Genomic DNA, 16,669 nt, shown 5'->3' with positions numbered 1-16,669 from the left:
ATAGTCCTGTCTCCGTACGTCGCTCCCTCTGGAGCGGTGTGACCTAGTCCTTGATGTAATCCCCATAAAGACGCAGATCACCAGCTTTCCCTTCTTTTGTTGTTGTACTCATGTCCGAGTGGTGACCCTCTCAGGACGGAACGCTCTGGGTGGTTCAGGGAAGGCCCTCACCGGTCCCCCAGAATCACATACCAGAACCGGAGCGTTTCACTATCCTTCAAGGTCTCTTGGCTTAGGCCAATACTGGTTAACCCCTCTCCCCCCCCTCTCCCCCCCCCCCCTTTCCGTTCTTTCGTCCTCGCCTTCTCCTGGCCTCCCTCATTGATCGTGCAACCGCGATGCACCCTGGTCGAGCTCTACGCTGAGATCGTGGAGTTCCTTAACGATCCACAACGACCCCTGAGTGTGGGCGTCAATGGCGTATGCATCACGATTCAATCCTTCGGATCCGGCAATCGCAGCGTGGATATCGGCGTCAACGCCTTGATCATCCATGCAGCGGTCGCGAACGACTACTCTGTCCTAAGCGTTCAGGACAACACACCACGACATGGCCCAGGATCCAGTCTGCCCCATGAGTCAGCGGGACACACTCGAGCAATGCCTGTTTCACCCGGCTGCTCCTCAGCTCGATGTCTCATTCCGAGCCCCAAACCAACAAGGCGACTACACTACGCGCCCAAAGCAAGAGCACGGCACCCGTGTCCCAGCAAAGGCGACTGGTGCGAGGAAGCACCACGAAACCAAGGAGGGCACCACGAGCAGAGACCGTCGCTCATTCACCAAGCCGAAAGAACCCGCTACCCTGGCGGCCCCCGGCGCAGGCCAACCACATTCAGGTGGCGGATCCTGCAAGAGGAGACGTCAATCGCGCGAGAGGCTGAGCGCTTCTCGAGCGGTAACCTCATCGTCAACCTCGACATGACGTCGGGCACATGCTCCCACATCTCATCGACACCGGAGTCGAAGTCTCCCCATTCCTCGCTGGATCCAAGAGACCCTACCTGAGCATCGCCCCGACCTCTCTTTCATCGCACAGGCCACTGTACCCGCCCACAAGCTGCGGGGCTCTATGGAGATCACTTCCTCTGGACGCAACACCGAGCCCGTGCGTATCTGACTCTGCGTCACCGACAATTCCCTGCGAGGCTCTCTGCTCTTCTAGCAGACAGCCAAGCGTCTATACCCCGCGTTCCAGGCCTCGGTGGAGGAAAGCGCATCCTCCTCCCTGCCTCTTGAACGCCCACTGGAGGACCATCTACCAAGTCCTCCGTCTCATCTGCAGCATGACCTCCACTTCGACATCGACCCCTCAGGTCATGCTCAGACTCAGGTTCCTGCTTACCAGGGCTCTATGTGCCCTGAATGTGGGGAGCTTGCTTAGAAGACTCGCGAGCTGTCTGAGCACCCCACACCCCTGAATATTGAGCTGAACTCCAACAATCTTGACCCTTCACTGGACCCCGGCACAACAGGCATGCGCATCAGCATCGCCACTGAGCTACGTAACGCCCTCGAGAAGGCTACCGAGCATATCTCCGCCGCCCACCTAATCGTCGTGCCAAAGCCCGGCACCGACAAGCACCATGTCCACACCGACCTCCGCGTGGCCAACCAGTTCGTCAAGATGATCGAGGCCCCCATTCCTCGGGCCCAACTTCTGCTCAAAGAAGCCGCCGCTGCGCGGGGCTTCTCTGCCCTAGACCTCTTCAATGCTTTCTTTCACATCCCGGTGGATTCGAACAGCCGGGACTGTCTTCGCTTCCGCTTCCACGATGAGTACTATCGCTGGAAGCGCATGCCCTTTGGTCTCAACATTCCCACTCCGGTTTTCACCACCGCCATGGACCAAGTCCTGCTGCCCGTGCAGGATTTCGCGGTAACCTGTGTGGACGATATTCTCATCTACTCGTCCTCCGAAGACGAGCCCATTCAGCACGTAAAGCAGGTGTTGAAACTCCTCCACGATTGCCACGCCAACATCAACAATGAGAAGTGTCATTTTGGCGTGGATGAAGTTGTCTTCCTGAGCCACAGAATCGGCAAAGGCCAGGTAGATATCACTTTCGACAGGCTCGCCTGCATCAAGACAGTGCCGCGACCGGAGCGAGTTACCGAGCAGCGAAGCTTGCTCGGTATGATCAACTATGTTATGGAATGGATCTCGCATGCTGCGGAGGTCCATGCTCCACTCTTCGCACGAGCAAGGGGTACCGGTCCTGGTGCCAATAACAAGTGCCGCCCCCTACGTGCTAAACATCGATGCTTCCGACATTGGCATCGGTGTAGTGTTTCTACAAAAGGACTCTAAGACCATCGAAACTGGCCAGTACGCTCCAAATGAGGATGAGGAGAATTGGTCAAGGATCCTTCGGCAACTCAAGCCCATTTCCTACTTCTCAAGGAAATCGAGTGCCCCAGAGACACGCTACCCTCGCATGAACGCGAGTGCTTGGTGATGGTGCATACACTGAGTCAGTGGGACCACTAGCCCCACCATGGGTGGCCAGTAACCATCCTCACCGACCACTCTGTCAACGTGCACTGATACAGCCAGAAGTCGCACCTCCCTCGCATCCTCCGAGCCACGAACGCGCTAGCTAGTATCCCCGGCCTAGAATCTACCACTCGCCCGGTAGCAAAAACGTGGTGGCCATGGGACATTCCAGACCCCCATGCAGGTGGACGAACAGCATATTCCCATCCTATGGATGTGCTCCCTTACAACCCCATGCAGGCCAAACAAACAAAGACTTCGCCCAAGGCGAAGCTCATCCACGTGCTGACATATGTGCCATCTTTCCCACTCACATGGGCGAGCTCCCAATGCACCAGCAGCAATCCGCCTCCTCGTCAGTCCTTGATTTGAACTTCAACAAGCACCACGAGGTAATCGTCCCTTCAGTCTCCTTGCTGAATACGATCAAGGCCCCAGCGCAAAGCCGCCATGCCCAAGTACATCAAGACCGACAATGAACGAGTCTTCACCAGCAGCCACTGGAAAGAGACACTGCAGCATAGGCATCCAGACAGAGATCGCAATTGCCTACAAGCTCTCAGTCCAATGGCCTGATCAAAAGGGCCATCCGATCGTGGAAGCAAAGTCTCACGATCCTCTCCTCGGGAGTCCTCACACCCTTGGAGCGTGGTACCTGCCTAGTCAGCAAGCAGCTACCAGTTATAATCCCATCTCCAACTACACCGGATACTCGACCTACCACATGCTCACCGGACTTCCGGACAAGCAAAAGGACGACCTCATGTTCGCCCCCTAAAAGGTTTCCCGTACAACCGCACGCCTCCGATGCAGGTACCCGACGATCTAGACCAAATCAGGTAAAAAAGTCACCGTCAAAGCGGAAATTGCAATCATCCAGCGGCGTGAGCGCCTGCTCGAAGACTCGCATCCGCACGGCATCACCAAAGGAGATTCAGTGTATGTTGAACTAAACAAGCAAGAGCGCAATCTCAAAAGGCGCTAAGCGAACCATCGCCCGAGTATCTACTCAACCCAGGCGAAAACCCCAAGTGAAAGGCAACAATCTAGCACTCGTCCAGACTCTCCAAGGATATATATCCAGGAAATTTTTTTTTTTTCTCGACCAAGTGCAGAAACTGCCACCCCAACTCACGCTTGACGACACCCGTACACGGTACACCCTGAATGACAGATTCAGCAATGCACCCGAGCAGACGCTCGGGGCCGACCGATTGGATGTCAGAAGCGAGAGCGCACAAGAGTGACTTTGTCACGGCGGGGGGTTCCCATCCCCCACCCAGTGTCGCCACAGTGCGATAATAGTGACATTCGAAGAGCGAACCCATCGTCCCCACGACGATCCAAATCGATGGGTTCGCTTTTCAAAACACCAATGTAACCATAATGTCACCTCCGACATTGCGTCGGAACTTCGCTCCGCTCACCTCCTCCGCACCTGCCTCACCTCGCCCTGCTCTGTTTTCCCCCTGCTGCCACATCCCTGCTAGATCTGGTCATGACCTTCACGTGATCGTATAGCAACGAGGTCCACTAGTCGACCTGCACTTCCCCGTTGGGGGGTGCTGGCGTCGCCGGAAGGGCGACGCCACCCATTCTCTCTCAATTCCCATGTATTCCCATGTATTCCCCCTTTTCTGGGCACCCTATATAAGGGGCCCCCGTTCCTGCCTCCCCTCCAAGGACTCAGCACCTTGAAGGATAGTCATTCTCTCTTACGGAGGTTTGATTTCCCATAGTCCTGTCTCCGTACGTCGCTCCCTCTGGAGCGGTGTGACCTAGTCCTTGATGTAATCCCCATAAAGACGCAGATCACCAGCTTTCCCTTCTTTTGTTGTTGTACTCATGTCCGAGTGGTGACCCTCTCAGGACGGAACGCTCTGGGTGGTTCAGGGAAGGCCCTCACCGGTCCCCCAGAATCACATACCAGAACCGGAGCGTTTCATTCGTGGGCCCTCTGGGCCTCACCTCCCCTCGGCCCCCCCCTGCCCTGCTGCTTCTCAGGGTGCGACGTGGGCGCCAAGGTTTGGGATGACATGCTGGAGGAGGGACACGCCTATCAGGTGTATTTTCCAAGCCCGCGGACGGCTGCCTTAGGACCGGCGATTGCCAGGCAGGAGTCAACATACGCATGGGCTCAGGCAGGGGCAGACATACGAGATAAAAGGCTCCGTTCAATCGTCTTGCGCCCGGTACTCATCGGCCTTGCGGAAGTTCTTCGAATGCATCTTGCGCCCCGTGCCCCACTCGAGAATCAGCTGGTCCTCCCGGTGGAGGTCCAGCACGCTGGGCTCAGGGGGGGCTTGGTCCTCGCGCAAGGGGGTTGTCCCGTATGCCTGGGCACATTGGAGGGGGTCAGTGGATGCCTGAAGGCTGCCAATCCGGTCTCGGAAAAGAGGGGAGAGCAAAATGGGGGGGGGGGGAGAGGCGGGGGGAGGAACGCGACAACACACTTACCTCAATCTCAATCACCTCGAAAGGTGACTGCGTGGCCAGGCATGGGGAGCCGAAGGTCGAATTCAAAGGTGACCCCTCGGACGTGCAGGCAGCCCCGAGGGCGGAGGGGATCCAGAGACCGTAAAAGCCATGAAGACCGCCAAGGCCCTATGGAGGAGGAGCGTGTCAGGAAATGGGGGGCCGCCACTGTGGTCGGAAAAAGAAAGGAGAAAGACGACAACATGCGAATCAACACACCAGGCCATTGGGCAGGGACTTGACCCCGGTGTTAAAGTACAGGATGTTCTTGTTGAGACCAGTCGGACGGAAGATCTGAAGATAGTCCCCTTTGAGGGTAAAGAGGAAGGTCATGTCCGGGCAGCCCGTGAAGGCGGGATTCGGTAGCACATCATTGTTCAAGAAGCACCCTGCGCGCGCGTGGGCGGGTGGCGGGAGGGAGTAAAGGATCGAGCCAGGTCAGGAGGGCACATCTATCAAATGAGGGGCTAGAGGACGGAGAAGCAAATGAAATATGTACCAAAGGTGGCGCCATGTGAGTCGCGCAAGATCAGGAGCACGGGGCCCTGGTTGGTGATGCTGTCCGAGAGCCGGGCCCAATTCAGGCCATATGCCCGGTTGGAGTAAAGGAACTGGACAGAGGGCGGGTGGGCGTTGGAAAGGCGGGGTGGAGAGAGAGAGAGAGAAAGAGGGGGGGGGGAATAGGGTAAGTGAGAGAAACAGGGGATTGGTGGAGGAACATCGGAGTGGAATGTACATACTCGCCAGGCTGATTGACTTTCCTGCGGGAGCTGCTGGTTGAGAAGCCACATGAGATCATCGCTCAGCAGATTGCTGTACGAGGAAGGCCCAAGAAGGAGGGTCAGAGAAAGGTGCATCCCTGGGGCAGGGGGCTGGACAAGGGCGACTAAGAGAGGGGTGGGGAGGGGGGGGGGGAGCGCGCACGACTGGTATTCACTGAAGGGAAGCAGCATGCCTGCCGACTTGAGACGGGCATCTGTTTGGGCCGCATCCAGGGCCGCGGCCTGTGAGAGGTATGCTGCACTAAGTTTATCGCGGGAGACGGCCGATGTAGGGGGCACGGCGGCCGGGACCGGGGCCGGAGTCGGGGAGACCTTGGGCATGTCCTTGAAATCCAGCCAGGGGGTGTCGACACTCGCCTTGTGCGGCTCCTTGCCCTTGTAGAAGCCGAAAAAGATACGTTTCTATCACGTTGCGTAGGGAAGGGACGGGAGGTCAGTGACTATGTCGAGGGGGGAGGGGAGGGGGGGGGGGAGGGAATCACCGGCCGACAAGTACACACAATCCTGGAGTAGTGGAACACCACATTGGCAAGCAGCGAGTTGACCACCGCCTGGATGGACCCCCGAGCATGACCATTGACTGACAGGGCTGCACGTCCATCCACATAATACTCGTGCCTGATGGACACGGCTCTCTCCGAACGGGACAGGAGATCGGAAAACGCCTCGGCGGACAAGGTATCTGGCAGATCGGGGGTGGCCACCTGCATCAAACGGGGAGGTTAACACATGTGCTGAGGAGCAAATAAACACCGGGGCCATATGTGGAATACCTCCTCGAGAACAAACTTCTTGTGGTTTTTGAATCCCATGAATGGTGCCTGAAGCAGCGTTTCCACAAACTTGGGATCAGCCTGCTGACTATCGAAAGGGAAATGCCGGCCCTTGGTTACCTCCTTTGGCTGGGTGTGGGGGGGGGGGGGGAAGCCCGGGTCAATGTCGAGAGAGGAAAGGGTTGACGAAATAAACCGCCAGGGATGGTGACGAACAGCATATGGCCGGGAGTCGAGGACGCGCAGCACCCGCATGGCCGCTGAGCACACATCGTGGAGCCAATGCCGAACGGACTGGATGTTGACCTCCTCGGAGATGGCGGGCGCCGGCAGAGATGAGCCTGGTGAGGGGGCAGTGCTGCGCGGCTGGGCGGGCGCCGTGGGGGGGGCGGCACCCTTTTTCGCACCGGTCGTCTGGAGCAGGGTATCCAAGTGCGACAACCAGCGGAAGAGGGCTGCGTGGCGAATCTCCACAGGACCTCTAAGAGCCAGAGGGACAGGGACAGGGACAGGGACAGGGACAGAGAGAGAGAGAGAGAGATGGAGGAGATGGGGTGAGCAGAGCGGCATCGAATGGACTGGCGTCGGCGGTGTATAGCTGGGCGAACCGGGTGATTGATGCGATGGCATTAGCGACACCGAAAAAGGTGGCGCGGTCAGCCTGGAATCCCTCGACACGGGTGGAGCCGTCGATCGGGAAAGCAGCGGGCGCTCCGGCCGAATAGTCACAACAAACAAGGAAAAGCGCATGAGCGGTGATGCTGCCCAGCATAGGCACGAGTATCTATCCAGCAGGGGAAGAAGAAGCCGGAGTGGATGGCGGAGGGCAGGAAGAGCGACGAGTTAGACGCCAGTGCTTGCCAAAGGGCAGCGGAGGTTGGGAGACAGCATGAGAGGGAGGGCGGGCCAAAGGAGAAGGGAGGAGCGCACACGAAAGTCCGCGAGATCTAGACTCCAATCCTCCTTGCATGAAGACTTGAGCCAGAGAGCGGCCTCTGTAGCCTCTGGCTGGGAGAGGTGGGAGACCGCATTCGCAAGGAGCGGAACTGACTGCTTGTTGCCCATCCTGGCGGTGGGCGAGAGGGAGGGGAGGGGGTGAGGAGGGGAGTTGGGGGCGACCGGAGGGTTGGCAGGGGCGTCGGGCTAAAGAGGGATCAACAGTCACGAGGAGGAGGCAACGGAGAGAGAGAGAGAGGGAGGAGGCGGGAGGGGTGGTCGGGGGTGGATGTAGATCGCGCGGGAGAGGGGGCTTATTTCTTTGTTTTTTTGCTTGATCCCGCGGAGAAAAGTCAGGAACGCCCGGGGGCCAACGGAAACCGAGGGCCGCCCTGTGGCGGGGCTATCTTGTGGTGCCTTGCACCACCGCCCTCTTGGACAGTTGGCGAAGGGCGGGGGGGGGGGGGGGGGGAGCGGGGGGACAGGGCTGACACAGGCCTCGGGCACACAGCATGGGGGAGCACGCCGACTCCGGTTCGCTGGAAAGTGATCGGGCCAATCGCGGATCCTGTGCGCAGGCCACGAGAGCAGAGCCCATGGAGCGCAATATATAATCTTACTTATGGCATATATTCTGGCGGGTTTTGGCCGGAATTGTGCCCTGCCAACCGACGGCAGTCCGTGGCCCGGGGGCGGTTCAGCACTCTCTGTCAGGGGGTGCCAGTGTGTGGGAGCGCCCTCCCCCACCCATGGCTGCGTATGAGGACGCGGTCGGGAGAGGGGGGGGGGGCGATGTGCAGGCTGCGGGCCGCGGGCCGGAACGGAGTTACCTTGTCTTGCCTTTGTTTGCCCTGCTCGAAGGCCTACTTTCCGGGCTCCCGTCTGTTCTCACATGAGGGGGAGCCGTGCGTGTCGCTGGACCTCTTTCTTTGACACGAGGCATGCACCGCGACCGCGACACCGCCCAGGCCGGACTCCAGCCGCTTGGCCGGGCCGGGGGTCCGTGCGGGTGGGCGAGGGAGAGGGCAGGTATGTGCCCCTCTCTCTCTCTCTCTCTCTTTCTCTCTCTTGCCCCCATTCCACCCTTCTTCCTCTCGAGTGGGGCGGGGCGCGGCTTCTCGCGGCCTCCGCACACATGGGCATATCGGTTCTCGGCCTCGGACCGGGGAGCCGGAGCCCTCCACGGAGGGTCTGCTCCCCCCCGGCCCCTGCCCAGGAGGTGGCGGGGGGGAGGAGGAGGGGGAAGGTACTGGCAGTCTCTTGTCTGCGCCGGCCCCCCCCTCCCCCCCCCCCCCTGCAGACAACCCACCCAGGAAAGAGGGCCCAGGCACACCACACGGGCGGCAGGGTGTGTGTGGGGCGGGGAGAGGGGAACAGTTGGTGGATGGTTCCCCCACCGGAGTTTGGGCCCAAGCCCGTGATGGGTTGCACTTGAAGAAGACCCATGTTGGTGTGTCTCCAGAGGAGAAAGGTCTCTCTCTCTTTGCTTTTGTCGTGATTTTCCAATCCCAATCGTCGAGAGTATCAAAGATGGTTTGTCCCTCTCTCTCTCCCCCTCCCCCTCCCCCTCTGCGCCCCTCCCCTTCTCTCTTTTGCCTTTATCCTCTTCCCTACTCCGCGTTGGACACGGCACCCCTCGTCGTTACCCCTGGATCCTTCCGCACATCACGTCACACGCCAGTTTCCCCCCCTTTCGGACGTGGGGCGGGCGGTGTTCTTCCTGATGCCGCGCACCACTCTGTCACCTTCCCCCATTCCTGAGGCCCGGGCCGCACCACGCACCCTCCAGCCCGTGACCCCGTCTCCTCCATTTCCCCCGTCCACACGACTGACCCTTCGCATTTTCCCCTCTCCTCCCCTTCTCCTCCCTCCCCCAGGCCAAGCAGATCACCCACGTTAAGGAGTTCCTTACCTTCACCCAGCGCCAGGACGCCGCCCGTGCGTATTTCCCCCCTCCTGCTTCCTTCCTTGCCTCCCTCCCCGTTACATGCCCCGTCCTATTGCTTTTGTTGTCCTTCTTTTCCGGGTGCGGGAGACCTGCGTGTCGGATGTTCCTCGCATCCGACACGCAAGTGTCTCATGTCGAGTGTGTGTTTTCCTCTCTCGCAGGGCCATTTGTCAAGTTCCTCCGGGAGAGGGGGCGCCGCTTGCTTGTCCAAAGCATGGCCTGCTCCGCCTTTCTGCCGGCACATCCGCACAGGCAACCCCTGCTCACCCCGACTGACTCCCTTTCCTTTGTGCCGTATTTCCCCCAGACGTTTTCGTTAAGAAGACCGGCAAGGTCACCAAGTTCAAGCTCCGCTGCAGCAAGCACCTTTACACCATCGTCATCCGCGACGCTGCCATGGCTGACCGCCTCAAGAGCACCATCCCCGCCAGTGCGTATCACCCTTCCTCCTCTCGCGCGCGCGCGCCACCTTTTTTCGACAGCGCACACATCCGCGGGGGGGCGGGGCGAGGGCAGTGGGGCGGGGGAGGAGCACGAGCTAGGCCGCCACATGCGGCGACCATCATCAGTCCCCGGAGTTTCCCGCCTTCATCCATTCAATCCCTTTCTCTCTGCCAAGACAGACTAGGGGGGAGGGAGAATGTTGGAGGTGGTGAGGGCGCTGGCGCGTTTGTGCGCGAAGCGCCGCGCGCCGTCCTCTGTGGCGGCCTTGCTGCATATCTCCGGAGCGGGGAGGGGGGGTAGTCCATCCTCCCTTCTCCCCCTGCCCTGCCGCCTTCTCTCTCCCTCGCGCGCCCGTGCCCGACGACCCCCCCCCACGCGCGCTTGGTTGGCTGTGCCTCTTCTCCCCTCTCGAGACCTTTCGCCTCCCTTTCCACTGACCCTCTTTCGTCGTTTCTCACCTCGTGTGTGCCCCCTCCTTTCCCCCTCCTCTCCTCTCGCGCCCCAGGCCTCCTCAAGAACTAAATGCTCGTTCAGAGTGAGAGTCGCACGGCATCCGGACGCCCTTCCCCCTTGTCATGATGCTGTTCTGATGCTCCCCGGCCCTTCTTCAGTTCTTTCTCCAATATAAGTCAACTGCGGCATGCTTTCGCGCTCGCCACAGGCACCCTTCTTCTCCTCCCGAAGAGAGAGCTGTCCGAACTGCCTCGCGTTTTTGTGCCCCTTTTGCTCGCCCTTTTGCTTGCTTCCCTCTCCTCTCCCCCCCTCGCCGCCGCGCCATACGCATGTGTCGCCCTCCTCTCCCCTCCCTCGCGCTTGTCTCGCTAGGCACATAAAGGGAGGGGGGCGGCGTCTTCTCTGCTGTGTTTGAGCAGGTCGCGTCCGTGCGTGCCCTCAGTGAGCGATTGGCAGAGGCACAGAAAGCGCCGAGGATAGGGGAAGCTGCATTCTCTCTCTCTCCCTCTCTCCATTTCAGAGGCAGGGACACGACTGCTGGGAGGAGGACGGTGCCTGCCCCTCCTCTCAAGCCACTCCGTGGGAGGGGGGGAGGTTGAGGCGCGCAAGTAGGGGGGACGGGGGAGGCTCCTTCCCCTTTTTTTTCCTATCGGGCACATTCGGTGGGGGCTGGGATGCCCCCTCCTCTTTTCTTCTGTTGCGGGGGGGAGGGGCGTCTCTCCTTGTCGGTCGAAGGCTTCATTGGCTCATCTCGTAGGCGAGGAGGATTCTGAAGAGTCGTTCTAATCCCTCCTTGCCGCCTCTCGTGTCTTGATGCCTTGTTCAGGTTATCCCAACAGTGGTTGCTCGTCATCCTGGGATCCTGCCCCGTCGCCAATGCCTGCCGTCGGCGTTAGCAGGGAAGATGGTCTTGCCTATTTGTTGGTGGCCTCCAGTTATTGGCGTCTGATAGCCAACGGGAGCATGCGAGGGTGCCTCAAAGCAGAATCACGAAGAAGATCACGCCCCTCACGGACCTTCGGAAATCACGCGAGACAAAGACCAGCCCTCGACGCGCCTACTTACGCAACACCCATCGGTCGCACCAGCCGGCCTTTTCCTGCGCGACTTCCCGGCTATCAGCCCCGGCAAGCACGCTACCCTTTGGTGATCGAGGAGGCATCCTGCCGGAGCGCACTAGGCCTTGGCAACTGTGGGCGGGCCATCGCCCCGAGCCCCGGGCGGAAGGGGGGGCCCCTGTGCCCGGCCCGATTGCTGGTGTCCATCTTTTCCGGCCTCTCCCGGCCGCAAGAGCAAGCCCGTCTGGCGGCTGTCCTGTCTGAACCTGGCGCGGGATCCCTGGGATCTCTCCTCACGCTCGTTCAAACTCCACGGGGGCTCTCTGGATTGCGGGTTCTTTTTGAGATGGGCTGGCATGGCGTCACCGCTCGGCGAGGGCGAGCGCCCCACCCCCTTTTCCCCGTTCCCCTCACCTGTCTCTCCCCTCCTACACCTCGCCCGGATCTCCCGAATTCGCCACACAGGGGAAGGTAGCTTGTCAACTTGCGCTCATTTCCCCCTCCTCCTCTCTTTGCGACCCTCCGGCCGAGCGACACCCGGCTGACTCTCGGGGGCTCCGCCCCTCCCTTTCACACGACAGGCGATCCTTTTTCGGCTAGGGTTCTCCTCCCGTCCGTCGCGTGGGCCCAATTCCAGACTCCTCTCCCCCCTCCCATCCGCCTTCTGTGGTCCCACGTAGGGCCATATTAACTTCCCCAGCCCGACATCAAGTCTCCCAGGCCGTTGGGCATCCTCATCAACATGGTCTTCGGACACGAAATCCCGGTTGAGATTCAGCATCTCATCCTGTCTCACCTTTCGGCGATCGAAGTGCAGGTTCGCATATGCCTCCGACACATGGTCAGGCCGATGGCGCCACACCCCTTCTCACAGTCCACTCTCCATGTCCTCCCGATTCGCGACCTCGCGACCCTCCGGCACAGGCCCTAGCCGAGGACACACTGTCACCCCTCGCCAGCATCATCTTCAGCATTGTACGCCTGCCCCGCCAGTTGCCACCCGCCTCTTCTGCTGCTCACTCCCGCTTGCCTCATGTAACTCCGCGCTTCTCGTTTCAGGACTTCCTGCGCTTCTATTGGTCTCGACGTGTGCGCTTCCCGCTGCCCTACATCCCAACCAACCCGGATCCTGGCTCGAGCGCCGCTCTCGCCACCAGCCGCGCCCTGCTGCAATATATTGCAGTTCATGACCATACCGCAGTGTATGTCGCCCCCTGTCGTCCCTCTTCCCCCGCCTGCCCTGCTCCCAGCCATCCCTCTCCTCACCTTCTCTCCCCCCCGCCATGTCCCTGCCCTGCCCTGCCCTGCCCTGCCCCACCTGGTCCGCTTGATCGTGCTCTTACTCCTGCCTGTAAGGCTCTGGCGCTATGGCTCGCCAGCTCAAGCATCCTTGCACTTTCGCCGGCGCCACTCCTCGGGGGTCATCCAGCGCCAAGTGATCCCTCCACGGGCGCCGGTCGGGCCTGGGGCCGTGTCCCCGCCGGTTGTGTGGGCCTTTGGGCCGAAGATTTTGCAATCGGCCTCCAGCCGTCATCTCAGGAGCATTGCCCTTTCCACGGTGGCCCCCGAGCTGTCTGTCGCTCTTCACTCTGGTGTCCAGGCGAAATCCAGTCCCATCGCCCCTGCTGCCACCCAGACGGTGCCTGAAGTTCCCGGTTCGGCGGCAGCCGTCGTTCCCCCTGCCACCGGGACTGCCACCACTACGGCGAGCACTTGCCAGCCCATTCGTGCCTTTGGCATCAGCATTGAGCATGGCCCGGGACAATCGTCGCTCCTTGTGACTCTCGACGATCTGACCCCCCTGCAACTGACCTTCCCGGATGGTGCAATGGCCATCCATGTGTGTCCCCATACCCTCTCAGTACTCGCCATTCACCGGGAACGCATGGAGTTCATAGCCAGCCTGGGAAGTGTCATCAGTCGACACTTGCAGCATGGCCCAACGCGCTTCCCCTCGCGAGTCCGCCTTCGCAATAGCATCGATTCCCAGCGCTTCCCATCTTTCCGTCCGAGCGTCCCGATTGACCAGGTGGGCTTTCACCCTTCCCGGCCCGGGGCCTTTACCTTTTTCAATGCTTCCGGATCCGTGGTCTTTGCCAGCGAATTCCCCTCCGATCGGCCGACTGCCGTGCGGCCGCCGGCTCGTGCCTGGACTCGACTCGCCACCGCACCGATCCTTCACATGTTCCTGCTCGGGGATGGCCTGGACACCTTCTCCCCACGGGTGCTCAATGAGGCCCTGGTGTATGAATTGTATCCTGGCTGTGATGCCTCCTTCAGCAAGGCCTCCAGAGCTCAACCGCTTGAGACATTGTACCATCCCTGTCGACTGCTTGGCGCTCAGCACCTGCCGGATTCACGCCTGCAGGGGGTCCACTTCTTGCTGTTCCAGCGCGGAGACCCCGAACCAGCCACGACGGATGCCCATGCATCGAGTGGCACCAACATCCACAAACAGAGCCTTGATGAGGTATGCTCCTGGATTGACGTCATGGACAATCAAACCTGCAAGTTAGTGGCTCGTGCGCTCCCCCCCGGGTTTTGCTTTTGTTGTCTTCTCTTGCTCCCTCTCCTTCCTCTCCACTCACTCACTCACTCACTCACTCTCACACACACACACACGCACACGCTCTCTCTCTCTCTCTCTCTCATCACTCTCCTGATTTCTCCTCTATCCCTCGGGGCGGTTTACAGGCCTGGTTCTGCCTGCGCGATGTGTCATTTCTGGGCCAGTCACAATGGCCAATCTCTTCCAATCCACCGAAGATCTTTTCACAGCGGATCAAATGACCCCGGCACAAAACCAACTGGCCCCGCTGCTGGTTGGTGATACCACCGGCAATGTGCATCTCTGGGATTTGGCCTCGGTGCTTCAACAAAACTCCGGGTCGTCTACCCTGCCGATCCCCGCCCCACCCAGGCTTTCTCACCGCCCGGCACAAACCTTCTGGAGTCACAGCGAGAACAGCTCCTTCCCAGTGCGCTTGATTTCCTGCGAGGGCCCTTTCATGCTTGTGCAGCTGGACACTGGAGCGGTCTTCATCCACTCCCTTTTCAATACCAGCCGCTGGATTCGGCACTTTTCCTTCCGGTGCGTTTTGACCAGGTGGAATCCCCCCCCCCCCCCCTCCCCTGTGCATCTGCACCACCACATGACGCATATTCACCTTCCCATGTCCTGTTTGTAGGAGCATTGTCGAGCGCTTGCTCGGCATGAAGAATGGCCCGGGAAACATGGTGCCCGGTTCGGTGCGTGTGTGCCTGACCCCTGGTGGCCAGGGGCTCTTTGTTTCGACCGGTAATCGCATGGCCGCCGTGCGAATGATCCAACCCCAGGATACCCGGACCGTGAAGTCGAAGACTGCCACCGGCGTCCCGGCCGCCGCCACCACCACCACTACCACCGAGCCGTCGGCCGTTTCGTCAGAGCCATCATTGGAGCGCCTGCGCCGGGCGGCTGCCCATCACTCGGCCATGCTCCTGAACCAGGACATCCGCAATGACCTGGAAAGTCTCTCCGAGGAGCGCTTCCATGGAAATGTCGCGGCCCAGCGTATGCAAGGGCGCTTCCTGATTGAGGGTCTCACCCCGGACGAGGCTCTTCAGTACGCCCTCATGCTCTCGATGGAGGAAACCGAGCAAAGGCCACCCAAGCAGGGGAAGCCGTCCGGTCAAAATGCCCATTCAGAGAGCTATTACTCGGAGGATTTCGATGAGCTTAGTACATCGGAGGATCAGCCTGACGACATTACTGGCGAGGGGTCTCGCACTGCGGTCACACCGTCCGAGGCCCCGGGCGCCGCCCAAGCCGCCGAGCAGCGTAGCACTCTCCTGGTTTTGCAATCCATCTCTCCCCAGCATGCTGCCATTTTGCGAGACCTGTCGCCGACCGTCCGGGATGGGGTCTACATTCTGATTCGATATCTCGGTTTGCTGCCGTCAAACATCGATCAGCACCTCCTCCGGGACCTGGTCATTCGAGCCGAGCACCACCAGAGTGACACTTTCTTGCTGGGGCTGTCCCTTGGTTTGCTTCCTTCAAGCAGTAGCAGTGGCGACAGCTGCAGCAGCGGCACCATCGGCGGCGCCGGTGAAGCCCAGACTTCGGCGCCAGGGTTGTCATCGGCCTCCATGCTGGCGCTGGCTTCCACATCAGGAGAGGAGGTTGCCCTGGCAGGAGGATCGCCCAGTCAGCCAGAGAGGCCTGTCTTCCGCCCGGAGGATGGCTGGCTTGAGGCACGCGATGGCAGTGATAGCGACAGCGAGCTACAGCAAGCCATCCGCGAGTCGCTGGCTCTGCATGAAGCCGAGCAGGCCCGAGCTCGGGACGCTCAAACACGAGAGATGTTGGCAAGCACCCAGGAGTTTCCTTCTCTTCAAGAGGGGACAGGATCTGGCGGTCCCAGTGCCGCCGTCGCTGCCCGGGCGTCTGCGTGGTCTGCCATTGCCAAGAGGGCCGGCCCGACTAGGCGCCCATGAAGGCCATACCGGGCGACGGCAATATACTCCCCTTCCTCCTTCGTCGACCCCCTGGGGATTGAACCATGTCCTTGCGAGAAATATACCATCATTCGGCACGCATATGTCTCCCTGTGCTCTGGGCAGCAGTGTGTGTGTGTGTGTGTGTGTATGTGTCGAGGGATGCATTGCATTTGGCATGGAGTGTATTGTTGTGAATGGAAGAGAGAGGCGCATGTGCGCACGTGTATATGTGGTTGCGCAGTCGGGACAATGGCACGAGGGCTCAGCAATGCTTAGAACTGGCGGCCGAGGATATCCTGAAGATGTCACCAGCGGAAATATCGGCAGGTGTGCGCGAGTGTGGGTGAGTGGACGGGAGAGGAGGCACACATGCGGGCAAATGTGTGGTGCAATGTGGGCATGAGTCGCGGAGAACATACGCGCTGGTGGAAGGTGGAGCCAGTAATGCGGACGTCACGCTCCATCAGGTAGAAGTCGAAGTCGGTGATACCGAAGCGGCGACTCTGTGTACATGTGCCCCATGGAAAGGAAATGCAGGGGCAGGATGGGGGGAAAGGTCAGGGACGGGAGGAGGCCCATTTGGCCGAAGGATGTTGGGGGACGCACCTTGCCGTTCTGAGTGAGGCGCTTGAAGGTGTCGAAGAGGACACTGCTGACAAGGAAAGCACCGCCGATCATGACGAAGGCAGGGGCAGCCTCGAGGAAGGGCTGGACACGGAAAACACGAGACATGTCTAGAAAGTGGCCTGAGTGGCGGTGGCGGTGGCACCAACGGCGAGGACGGAGAAATGTGTCAGAGGGAGGCCATTTCAGCAGTTGGG

General features: G+C 60.1%; 6 protein-coding genes across 8 annotated transcripts in view; 3 read left to right on the top strand and 3 right to left on the bottom strand.

Annotated features, from left to right (window-relative positions):
- Positions 1–167: 167 nt before the first annotated feature.
- H696_02473 (hypothetical protein) lies at positions 168–495 on the bottom strand (the record flags this gene model as incomplete). The annotated part of the gene is made up of 2 exons (XM_009496386.1): positions 168–226; positions 345–495. The coding sequence occupies 2 exons, from the start codon at positions 493–495 to the stop codon at positions 168–170; spliced, it is 210 nt and encodes a 69-aa protein (XP_009494661.1).
- A 55-nt stretch (positions 496–550) lies between these two features.
- H696_02472 (hypothetical protein) lies at positions 551–1,008 on the top strand (the record flags this gene model as incomplete). The annotated part of the gene is made up of 2 exons (XM_009496385.1): positions 551–722; positions 857–1,008. 2 exons carry the CDS (start codon positions 551–553, stop codon positions 1,006–1,008), a joined length of 324 nt encoding a protein of 107 aa, XP_009494660.1.
- A 3,663-nt stretch (positions 1,009–4,671) lies between these two features.
- Positions 4,672–7,592, bottom strand: H696_02471 (hypothetical protein; the record flags this gene model as incomplete). Its single annotated transcript, XM_009496384.1, has 11 exons — positions 4,672–4,833; positions 4,955–5,101; positions 5,192–5,361; positions 5,472–5,583; positions 5,713–5,785; positions 5,897–6,156; positions 6,255–6,458; positions 6,528–6,656; positions 6,744–7,008; positions 7,136–7,311; positions 7,458–7,592. 11 exons carry the CDS (start codon positions 7,590–7,592, stop codon positions 4,672–4,674), a joined length of 1,833 nt encoding a protein of 610 aa, XP_009494659.1.
- Positions 7,593–8,815: 1,223 nt separating this feature from the next.
- On the top strand, positions 8,816–10,554 carry H696_02470 (hypothetical protein). Its single transcript, XM_009496383.1, has 4 exons — positions 8,816–8,996; positions 9,341–9,401; positions 9,719–9,841; positions 10,361–10,554. The coding sequence occupies exons 1-4, from the start codon at positions 8,994–8,996 to the stop codon at positions 10,375–10,377; spliced, it is 204 nt and encodes a 67-aa protein (XP_009494658.1). The 5' UTR covers positions 8,816–8,993; the 3' UTR covers positions 10,378–10,554.
- A 1,138-nt stretch (positions 10,555–11,692) lies between these two features.
- H696_02469 (hypothetical protein) lies at positions 11,693–15,949 on the top strand. Of its 3 annotated transcripts, none has more exons than XM_009496381.1 (7): positions 11,693–11,837; positions 12,079–12,183; positions 12,291–12,341; positions 12,426–12,568; positions 12,723–13,888; positions 14,061–14,457; positions 14,555–15,949. In XM_009496381.1, exons 2-7 carry the CDS (start codon positions 12,109–12,111, stop codon positions 15,843–15,845), a joined length of 3,123 nt encoding a protein of 1,040 aa, XP_009494656.1. In that variant the 5' UTR covers positions 11,693–11,837; positions 12,079–12,108; the 3' UTR covers positions 15,846–15,949. The 3 variants fall into 3 exon arrangements, with proteins under 3 accessions (XP_009494656.1, XP_009494655.1, XP_009494657.1); XM_009496380.1 differs by having other exon boundaries at positions 11,948–12,183; XM_009496382.1 differs by having other exon boundaries at positions 11,693–12,183.
- Positions 15,950–16,012: 63 nt separating this feature from the next.
- The window catches only part of H696_02468 (hypothetical protein), a 1,133-nt gene continuing 476 nt past the window's right edge, over positions 16,013–16,669 (bottom strand). Inside the window, exons 2-4 of the mRNA XM_009496379.1 lie at positions 16,455–16,594; positions 16,268–16,351; positions 16,013–16,144 (exon numbers count right to left, since the gene is read on the bottom strand). Coding sequence (XP_009494654.1) covers positions 16,121–16,144; positions 16,268–16,351; positions 16,455–16,580 — 234 coding nt within the window. The 5' untranslated portion in view covers positions 16,581–16,594 and the 3' untranslated portion in view covers positions 16,013–16,120. The remainder of the gene's footprint in view (positions 16,145–16,267; positions 16,352–16,454; positions 16,595–16,669) is intronic.

Source organism: Fonticula alba, assembly GCF_000388065.1.
Source record: "Fonticula alba strain ATCC 38817 unplaced genomic scaffold supercont2.3, whole genome shotgun sequence".
Taxonomy (NCBI): Eukaryota; order Rotosphaerida; family Fonticulaceae; genus Fonticula; species Fonticula alba.
Note: the sequence above shows the minus strand (reverse complement) of the source record. Positions and strands in the feature narration are given on the sequence as shown.